The 10,721-nt window shown below is 39.9% G+C and overlaps 3 protein-coding genes across 3 annotated transcripts; all 3 read right to left on the bottom strand.

Moving 5' to 3' along the window:
- Window positions 1–677: 677 nt before the first annotated feature.
- On the bottom strand, window positions 678–974 carry LOC114101875 (keratin-associated protein 3-2). The gene has a single exon (XM_027947009.2). The coding sequence runs from the start codon at window positions 972–974 to the stop codon at window positions 678–680; it is 297 nt and encodes a 98-aa protein (XP_027802810.1).
- A 2,640-nt stretch (window positions 975–3,614) lies between these two features.
- On the bottom strand, window positions 3,615–3,914 carry LOC114102053 (keratin-associated protein 3-1-like). Its single transcript, XM_027947312.1, has one exon. The coding sequence runs from the start codon at window positions 3,912–3,914 to the stop codon at window positions 3,615–3,617; it is 300 nt and encodes a 99-aa protein (XP_027803113.1).
- A 5,286-nt stretch (window positions 3,915–9,200) lies between these two features.
- Window positions 9,201–9,494, bottom strand: LOC114101874 (keratin-associated protein 3-1). Its single transcript, XM_027947008.1, has one exon. It carries the CDS (start codon window positions 9,492–9,494, stop codon window positions 9,201–9,203), a length of 294 nt encoding a protein of 97 aa, XP_027802809.1.
- Between the last annotated feature and the right edge of the window lie 1,227 nt (window positions 9,495–10,721).

The following is a 10,721-nucleotide window of genomic DNA, read 5'->3' as shown; positions in this document are numbered from 1 at the left end:
GCTTCATTTTTCTCATCTATTATTGCAGTTTTTTTAGATTCAATGAATTAATACATGTGATTCATCTAGTAAAAATCAGGTAAATAAATGTTGGCTCACCCCAAAATTATTTTTATCTGAGTAAGAGAAGGCAAACGTAGAAGACAGCCAATTAAAAGTTAGTAAGCCATATTAGCAAGCTAGTTCCAAACATTCCTTTAATTGTAACTTTTTAAAAATTAAAATAACCATCTTATCTTTATTTTTACTAATTTTTTTTTAGTGAAAGAAATATACCAAAGCCTCTAACATAAATAAAGAACACATGTGGCCAGGGAAATAAAGTTTATTAGGAAACCCACCAGTAGTTTCCTTTGCCTCTTTGAAAATACTCAATACAGGAAATAAGATCCAGGAAGCAACATGACGAAGAAAACATAGTTTTAAGTCTTAAAGAATTCAATAGCATTATGATAACAGAAGACATTCACATGCTCAAATGAACCAAATGGTTATCTGGCAAAATAACCATAATTAATTTTCTTGGCTTTCTTTCCATTAATGTCAAAGTAAGGTTTCCATATCTGGGCCATCTGGTCTACCTTAACATCTGCTAAACTACCAAGGCAAGTGAAAACTGGCTGGGCAGCATCTGGGGGCTTCCTTCAGTATCAGACACTGAGCAAAGTGGCCACCGGTCAGCAGCATCTTGGGACGCAGGGGTCACAGCTGGGCTGAGTGTAGGTGGTGAGGTTGATGGTCTCCAGGTCTGGGGTGGGATAGGAGGAGTTGAGCAGGAAGCAGGTGGGCACACAGGGCTGAGGGATGTGGCAGGGTGGGGGGCAGTTGTCACAGCAGGTTGGCTCCAGTTGCCAGATGGTGTGGGGGCAGGTGCTGGGCAGGCAGACTCCACAGCGGCAGGACTTGTCTGAGGAGCAGATGGTGGTGGCAGGGCCAGTGGGGACGCTGCAGCAGCGGGCAATACAGCAGGACATGGCGTTGGGGGTCAGGTGTGCCTTGGGTCTCTTAGGAAGGTGAGGTTTCTGAGGTTCAAATGTCTCCTCTCACTTTGAGGCTCTTATATACCTCCCCAGAAGGTGTGGGTCCAATGGGAAGGCTGTGTATCCTTAATTTTGTTTGGGTCACTCTTTTCCATTTAAATTCTGTAATCTGTTTGGTATTTTCTTGTCAATTAAGGGCTCCTGCCCTTATTAAATTAATCATGTTTTTGACTCATTGACTTGTCATTTTTGTCACAAGATCATCACATTTTATCTTTACAGGGTTCTGGTATGCTAAACCTTGCATGGATTGTGGGTAATCAGTGCACCTAAGAATTCAGCTACAGTTTTAGGGGTTAAAGTCTTCTTGGTTTTTTTCTGCCTTAGGTTCACATAGTATGAGTAACATGATGTGCTTTCTAATTACTAATTTTAGAATAAGCAATTCAAATAATTGATTGGGCCATTTTAAACTCAATAAAGTCAGTAAGAATATGGCTATATATAGATGAATATTTCATCTGGCTATATGCATCTCAAACATAGTTGCTTTATTTACTGATGATATAATTCAGATTCTAGTGAGAAAGCATGAAGAAAGAATGAAATAGGGTTAAATTCACTTTCATTATTTTAAAAACATCTATACTGAGTTTCCAAAGATTGTGTTACTGTTTTTATTTATTTTTTTTTTAACTAGTGGCTCTGTTTTCAAAGTTACACCAGTCTTGAAGTAAGTCAGAGTATAAAATCATTGGAAGGAAAGATCCAGCCAGCTGCTATCCTCTGTGAAAAGTACTATTAAAAGAAAACTATGTTGATTTTCATTGATTTTTACATTAGTGAGATACATACAGGGAATGAAAGAAGAAGCCATACATTTCACAGAGTAGCAGTGGGTTTAGAAGGGGATCTGACCCCATGCAGTTGAGAACTATGGTATTCCTAGAAATCATTTTGTCAAACAGGACTGACTTCCTGTTCAGCCTGTTTATTTCTTGGATCTTCAACGAGATTGTAAATTCCTTAAGGAATTCCTTATACAACATTCTTCACTTCAATTGGCCTTGATTTGCCTTCTTGGTGGTTGGCAGGTGAGGTAGTTGGAATGAATAATCTCCAGTGTGTGATATTCTATGAATCCAACATCCTCCCACATCTCCTTGTGATCAGCCCAAACCCATTCAGTTAGTGAAATCTAAATGACATAATTTTTTGGATAGCAAATGTTTATCGAATAAACACAAAGTAGAGATTCTTTGGTGAGTTGTTTCCGAGAGGCTCTTACCAAAACCAATATATGATCAGTTTAAAAGAGAAGATGACCGAAAAAATATCTGTGGAAAATACTAAATGTCATCGGGAAGTGAGTGTCATCCATTATTTGTAAGAAGAGCCTGTCCATGTTAATTAAGTTGGTTTAGGTTTTGCTTAAATATTGCATTTATCCCAAGTCACATCATATAGAAATGAAGGCGAGTCTCTTAGGTACTTTGTACCTACCTCTGCGACCTCCCTCAGATTGTTTCTTTGGCTTAAAATGTCCTTCTCTGATCCTGTTTCTCAAATCCTACTCATTCCTCAAGCTTCAGCTCACGTTATCTCTTTCATGAAATCCTTCCAGATGGTCTCATTCTTTTCTCTGTTCTCACACACTGTGCTGCCCATCTTTTCACTTAGATCTATTTCATTCTGCTCTGTACCATAGTCTCACTTACGTTTGCCTTACTCCGCTGCAAGATCCTTGAAAGTGGGAATGGTATCTTAATCTTGCTTGTCTCTTTCAAGTACCTGAGCCCATCCTTGGATCCCAGTAGGCATTTGATAAATATTTATTGAATTGGATTAAATCACACATTAGAATGTGAGTATGTTGATGTCCATGTTGATGAACTTCTCTGCCTTTTAAAGGACACATGTGAGCTTATTTAGATAGGCAGGAGAAAAATAAAAATTTAAAGTAGGCGATGACCTTGGAATTTAAAACACATATCTTGTCACCCACGTGGTTTTCCTCAGATATCAACGTATCCCTGTACAATTTCCTTTTTGGCTCTGAGATTTATGTTGATGTCATCAGAAAGTGTAATTCTGCCGGGTATATTTATGGCTTCATGATGCATGTGTCAAGAGTCGGGTAATTATAGCATTAAACACTAAGACAGTGCATGTTTTGGCAAGTAATGGTGTTTATTTAGTTTTAAAGTAAGGACAATCGGGATAGCATTTTCCCCCCATTTCCTTGAAATCATTGTTCAAAATTGTGATACAATACTTCTTCAAAATCAAAGGCACAAGTTCAGATCATCTTCCATAGAGCTTAGTTAAAGGACATTTGCTTAAACAGCTCTTATGATTATTGAAGTTCCTTAGGGCAATGTAGGCAAATTCATTCATCTTTTCTTTCTTTTTATACTGGGGATTGAACCCAGCGATGCTTTACCACTGAGCTACATTCCCAGTTGTTTTATTTTTTAATTTAGAGACAGGGTCTTAATGACTTGCTTAGGACCTCACTAAATTGCTGAGGTTGGACTCCAACTTATGAAACTCTAGCCTCGGCCTCCCCAGTCTCTGGAAATACAGGTGTGCACCATTATGCTCAGCTGGGCAAGCTCTTTGAAACATTTTTGGCTAGCAGCAAGAAGGTTCACACTCACAAGACTGGACGTAGGTGATGACAGAGATCCCATTCAAATTTGGGGTAGGGTGGCACTTGTTGAGCAGCCAACTTGATGGTACGTAGGCATCAGGCATGCAGCAGGACGGGGGGCAGGTGTCACAGCAGGTGGGCTGAAGGAGGCTGATCTTGTGTGGGCAGGTGCTGGGCAGGCAGATCTCAGATGGACAGCAAATGTCAGAGGAGCAGATGGTGGTGGCTGGGCTAGTGGGGACATTGCAGCATCTTTGGAGACAGGAATCCGAGCAAGACATGGTGACAGTGGATCAGGTTGGTATTTCGTTGCCAAGGAAGGAAGAGTTTTCTTCTACGAAGTTGTCTCTGGTGGGTCTTTTATATCCACCTATTTCAGGGACTTGGCTTCTATCTATCTGAATGTTTCCTTATTGTTGTTTGCATAAGCCTACACAAATAACTCACTAGGTTACGTATCTGCCATGGGACGAGTTCTCCTTCAGATTTGTTTGGTTGTATTGCTGCATTCAAACTTGCTTCCTGTTGCCATTTCAAAATGGTGTCAGTATGGTTCTCCATGAACTCGTTGACACGTTTATACATCCATATCTGCCTTGGCTTTCCTCTGTTCTACCAAACAGAATTTCTTCTTACAGGTGATCATTGTAGAGTGTGAAGAATCTAGAGTGATATTTCTGAGATAAGGAATGACCCTTCTCAGATTGTGTATCCTTGGTACCTGTGGGAAGTCAAAACCTGTGGTGCTTTTTTCTACCAGGTTCATGTTGGTGTGTTTTCACAAATTTGAGGGAATAAATGAATATTGAAGATACACCAACATATGATCCAAACATCATTTAATTAAGTACTTGGTAGGGGAATGGAGGGAGTTTTAGAGCTAGGTTTGAATTCTGATTATGAGTTGTAAGACCAAGATCAAGTTCTTTAATCTCCATGGGATTCAGTTTTTTTAAAAAAGTCTATTTTTTTTTAGTTATACATGGGCACAATATCTTTATTTTGTTTATTTATTTTTATGTGGTGCTGAGGATCGAACCCAGGGTCTCACACGTGAGAGGTGAGTGCTCTACCACTGAGCCACAACCCTAGCCCCTGGGATTCAGTGTTCTCAAATACCAACTTTGGGGAAAAATAATAATTACGGATTATAGTTTTATTGCCAGGGCTAAATAAATATTAAATGAGATTTACTTATGTAAATCATTTTGTGTGGCCTGAACAAGTGATTCAATATATGGCAGGTTCTTCTGTGGCTACTATAAGAATTCCCATAATAGAAGATAGTATGAAAGAGAATTGAGGTCATCAAAGAAACCTTAATGGAAGATTTGGATTAAGTTATTTTTGATCATAAATACTTAGAAAAGAGGTAAGTAAGTGCATTATAGGCAAGAAAAGCAATAACATCTTCTATGATGCTATCCCATCCCCTACTCTCAGCCCCTGCCCCAGACACAATTGGCAACTCCTACCTTTGTGACTTTGGTGAACCCCATCTCCACCCATAACACTTTGTACATACATTGATTATCTTTGCTAGATTGCAATCCCCTGTAAAACAGGGACATTATCTAATTCATCTTGGTATCTCCAGTGCTAGCATAGTGCCTTGATTATGGGGTGGAATCTGGAAACTGGAATATATAGAATTAATATTTAAGGAAGGCAGTCAAATACTTACAGCTAGCATTTATTACATGATTTTTGGATCAAGTTTACCTCAGGAAAACATGCAAGCAAGGTAAACTCATACATTTCAACAGAGAGAATTTTAATATAGGGAATTTGTTAGCTAGGTATTGGAGATCTGAAATAACAAAAAAGGAAAACTGGGGTAACCCAGAAAGCAGTGACCCGCTTGAGGGTTGGACAACGAAGAGAAGAGGTTAGGGCTATTTGAACCAAGAAGCTTGGAAGTGGGCCTGCAGAGCTGGGCTCTGGTTCTGGGTACTGCCTGGTGTTGCTCTTGCCTCTGAAGCTCATAGGGAGGCCCCGGAGGGCTGGGCTTTGGACCTTTGCAGGGAAACATCGCTATTTTGTGGATGTTGGTGTTTCTCTGAGGTGCAATGACACTGGTTTTCAGAGTTCCAAAAGAAGCTAGAGACTAGAACCATTGCTGCTGTCAGATAAATGATGGCTGCTGGGGCAACAAGACTCTTCTTCCTTCCTTGGGACTTGTAGGCTCCTTCTAGCGCCCTCTATAGGTAGAACCTTGTAGAAAATCAGCCAAAGGAGTCCTCACCCCAACATCACAGAGCAGAGTATAAAAAGGTAGACTTAGAGAGTTTGATTATTAGCACACATTGTCCTTACATGCAGAATTTTTAATTGCATATGTTTTAATTAATTTAACCTGCCCTACAGATTTATGAGGCACGATTTGTTTTTAATCTTATTTGACAGTTGGCCAAATAAATGATAGAGGTATGATTTAAAGCAAGACAGACTTTCAGAGAACATGCTCTTGACTATTGTATCGAAGGCATAATTATGACTAGAGTGTAAGCTACGTGTTTCTTTAGATCAGTAGCAAGTAAGATTGGGTGATAATGACTGTCCCACATTATTCACGGTCTTAACAACCACCCCGAAGAGCTGAGCCTTGATTCAGTAAAAACAAAAATCTTGGATTGTTATCACGTTTTGAGCAATTCCATTTAACCAATATTTATCAGGCCAGAACCTTGGTCTGGCAAAGGTACAGATTGAGCAGAGGGAAGGGCATAGAATATTTAACTCAAGGTCAACTGGGAGACTGGCAATGATCAGGGTCTAGATTATTCTAGAATGAAAAGAAAGTCCTGGATGCCAAGAACAATTTGAAGGAAAAGTGAAATGCCTAGGTTTTCTATTCCATTGTCAAGAATAAACAATTATTAACTTGAAGGGTAGTTTGTTCTTCCTTGGTCTAGGTTTTATTGATGCTCATTGAGAAAACTGAAAATGTGTTTGGGTGGCCAAATGTTCTGCATTTCAATTCAAGGTCAATGAGCCAGCCAGTGCTCCTGTCTGACATCGATAGTCAGTACTTAAAGTCTAGCTTTAAAATTATTTAAATATGATTTATTCTCACTTTGGAAACACAAAGAGTTTTTCTTACACTCCTTGACTACGCTCATCTTGTCTTACACTATAATTACTCAGAGCAAGCCAAGTTACTGTGTACAACCAATACACAATTTGGAGGGACAGCAGAGAATGTGCCATGTGGCATATGAATAAAGAGAGCCATGAATTCTCCTGAATAAAGAGTCACGTGTGATTAAATTTCTCTTTGACATGTTGATGTCTGCAGGGGAGATAGTGGACACAGAAGGGATTTCAGGTTCAGGCAATTCTAAGTTTAGTATTCTTTCTCTGTCACTTAGAATGTGTGTAACTTTTGGAAGGAATAGTCTTTCTTTAAATATTTTTTTTTTAGTTGTCGATGGATCTATATTTTATTTATATGTGGTGCTGAAAATCAAACCCATTGCTTCACACATGCTAGGCAAACACTGCACCCCCTGAGCCACAACCCTAGCCCAGGAATAATCTTTCTCAACCTCAGTTTTTTTCACTTATAAGTCGGGGAGAATAATGGTAGTTGTGTGATTTTGTTAAGGACAGATGAGATTCTGCATGTAAGGCATTACTAGGGCATCCAGTGGAGATGTCAGTTTTTGCTACTGAAAGCACTAAAAGTAGCAAGGTGGAATGGGGTTGTTTAGAGCCATGGGGTACTTGTTATATAGAGTCTTCTGGGTGATCTGGAACCCAGTTTGTTAACACCGAAAATGATTTCTGAGATGATGTGATCAGCCGGTCCATTTGACTGATTTAAGACCTGAGACCCAGAGAGCTTCAGTGACTTGCTCAGGGTCACAGAGGCAGCCCATGGCAGAACTAGAACTAAGACACACATCTCTTGGGTTCAGGTTTTTCTTTTTTAAAATTTTTTAACTAGCTAAGGGCTCTTGCCTGCAAAATGTTCATAGAGGTAGTAGTAATAGCACACTTGGAGGAGTTATTCCTTACAAACTTGACATGGTAAGAGTGGCTACCTTACATTGATCCTAAATTCCACAGTGATACTTATAAATGTATTTATGAACAAAATGAAGGAGTTAATATATTTTTATTGAAGAAATACATTTGGGAAAATACATATTTCAAAAACGAAAAAAGATGGCTTTTGGAGAAAAAGCTGGGAACCACTATGTGCAGTGATGGTGAGAGTCTGACGTGTGCTCTCACCATTAGTCTCAATGCTGTGGATGTGGTGGTTTCTACTCTGCTCATTTGAGCTGCCCAATAATCCTGAGAAATAAGCAGGACAGAGAAGAATAATAAGAAAACGGAGGCTCTGGGAAACCAGGAACAGAGAGTAAACTACTGTAATAATGAGGCCATCAAGACTCAGAGAAAACAGCTGCCCCAAAGTCCTAGGGTAAATTCAAGAAAACATACAACTAGATTACACTCTGAGTCCTTCCTGAGAAGACCTCACTGCATTTGGATTTTTTTTTTTTTTAGGCAACTAAAAGTTTTGTATCATATAAATTTGATTCTAAGAGGAATGGTATGTTTTTGCTTTCAGAATTAGGAGACTGGTATAAACAGAATACTGCACTGTGGTCTGATATTTTAAATATATTTCGATGACAGGATTGGTAAATGTCACTTGGACTGGTAAACTTGTAAGCAGAGTTATGACAAATGCAAGTCATTTGAGGGCATAAGGGAAGCCAAGGGCAGCAGAGCCCCACCAGGTCTAGCCAGCAGAGTTATCACAGGAATGTGATACATGGTTTTAATCCACTTGTCCAAAAATCAGTTAATCATGTTCATTCAGAACTGATTTTTCTGGAAGACAGCATATATTAAGAAAAGGATGTATATATATGTCTTCAAATTGTTTTGTGTTTTTATCTCGGAATTTTATGAGGACTCTCGACCAAGGGAGTGAAAATTATTTCTGCATGCCAGCACAATGATCAACGTGTTTAGTCAATTAAGGAAGAAAAATCAATGGAAACTAGACTTATCAAATATTTTAAAAATATAATATTTATCTCTAGATTCTAGCATAGTGCTGGGCACAGTGGAAGTCTTCAAAAATATCTATTAAATGAAAAGAGCCTCTAGAAGGACCTTCTGAATTTTTCACTTTTCAGCCCATTCAAAAAGAACCAGTATCTCGTTTTTCAATGAATTCCACCATTACAGCTCACATTCCTCTGGGGTGAATCCTGGGTTCAAGCAGAGATAGGCATTCCACTTTCCCTGAGAGGAAACAAAGAAATAGACACTCACAAGGCTATATTTGCTAAGCCAGAATGAAGTTTATTAGTGAAGAGTCAAAAATGGTTGTTTCTCAAAGAGCAGTGAAATCGCCTAAAAGAAAGAGGTCTCCCACTAAACCAGAGAAGCCAGGTGGTAAGAAGTCGGGCAAATCCTTAAGACTCGGCCCTGGCGGCTGGGATTGATTTAGCTCTGATGTAGGCAGGAGCAAATGCTGAAGGCCAGCTGCTGTGGATGCCGCTGAGCAGCCATGTCACTGCACCTGTGGAAGACTTGGCTTCTTAGCAGGGCTCACAGGGGTTTTCACAGCCACGCTGAACGTGGGTCATCAGGTTGATCCCGCTCAGGCCAGGAGTTGGGTGGGAAGAGTTGAGCAGCCAGCAGGTTGGCACATAGGTATCAGGCTGACAGCAGGGTGGAGGACAGTTGTCGCAGCAGACGGGCCGAAGGAGGTGAAGCTCGTGGGGGCAGGTGCTGGGCAGGCAGACTCCACAGCGGCAGGACTTGTCTGAGGAGCAGATGGTGGTGGCAGGGCCGGTGGGGACACTGCAGCAGCGGGCAATGCAGCAGGACATGGTGTTGGGAGTTGGGTTTTTGTTGGGTTGTTGAGAAGTGTCTAGGTGTCTCAATGCTCCTCTCCTCTGCCCTGGCTCTTATATACCCACCTTCATGGGCGTTAGCCTATTATCCAAATTTTTTCCCCATGCTTCAGTTTATAGCTCTCTCCATAAAAATCCACCTAATTACTTAAGTGTTTATTACCTAAGACAAACTCCTAACCCCATAAAAGGGATTTAGGTTGTTTTGTTGTCAAATTAGGACTCTTCACATTGGACAGGTGTCACTGCACGGGAACTTCATTTCAGTCTTCAAAGGCTCTGGGTCATTATCTCCTAATCATTGCACATTGCTAATAATGGCGTGGTATGCTAGGTATCTGCAAATCTTCACTGTGAGTTTTTTTTTTTCTTCTTTCTTTTCTTTTTTGGGTGGTGGGGGGAGGTCTCCTTTTCAGATGGAGAGGGAAGTAGGTTTTTTGATTGCTATTCTATTCCCAACCAAAGATTCTATGTAATAGTTTAAGCTTCTGACTGAAAAAAGTGATGATTTTTTTTTGCTTTTTTCTTTGCAACTCCAAGAAGCTCAAATAAGACGAATGGATGGAATCTATAGAGAAACAGATTTTGGTTCTGCAAAAGGAGGCACTCCTGCCATCTGCAACAAGTCATTTCCTCTCTATCCCCTTTATACATGCTTTAGTGATAACTTGTCAGGGATACGTGGATAGGTGTGAACACCTGCATGGGTGATAGTGCCCAGTGCCCTTTAAACCTCCATTCAACCACGTATGAATTAAGATTATTTATGATCAGAAGACTATTTGTATTGGGACATTTAGAGGTGAAATAGTGCAGTATTGGCCAGAGTGAGTTCCATGAACTCTATTCCAAGGGACATGAAAGGGTTGTTTTAACTTCTTGGGAAATACTGAGTTTTTCATTGGTGGGTCTCTCAAAGCCTTTACTATGCAAACATTCTCTGTGACTTTTCAGTAAATAGATGGAACATGTGTCTTCCCCTAAACTTACTTGATCACGGACTCCTTGACACTTGTTTATCTTCATAGATTAGCTTCATAGTTCAAGTGTTCTCTAGAGCACTAGAACTTCATAGTTCAAGTGTTCTCTAGAGATTTGGCAATATCTTAGAGACTCTCCTGTCCAGGAGAAAAGAGACATTTCCAAATTGCATCTGATCTACTAAAACCTTAATAATAATTTTTTAAAAAAATAAGTAAAGTC

This window comes from Marmota flaviventris, chromosome 17 (assembly GCF_047511675.1).
Source record: "Marmota flaviventris isolate mMarFla1 chromosome 17, mMarFla1.hap1, whole genome shotgun sequence".
Taxonomy (NCBI): Eukaryota; Metazoa; Chordata; class Mammalia; order Rodentia; family Sciuridae; genus Marmota; species Marmota flaviventris.
This window is presented reverse-complemented; position numbering and strand designations above follow the sequence as displayed.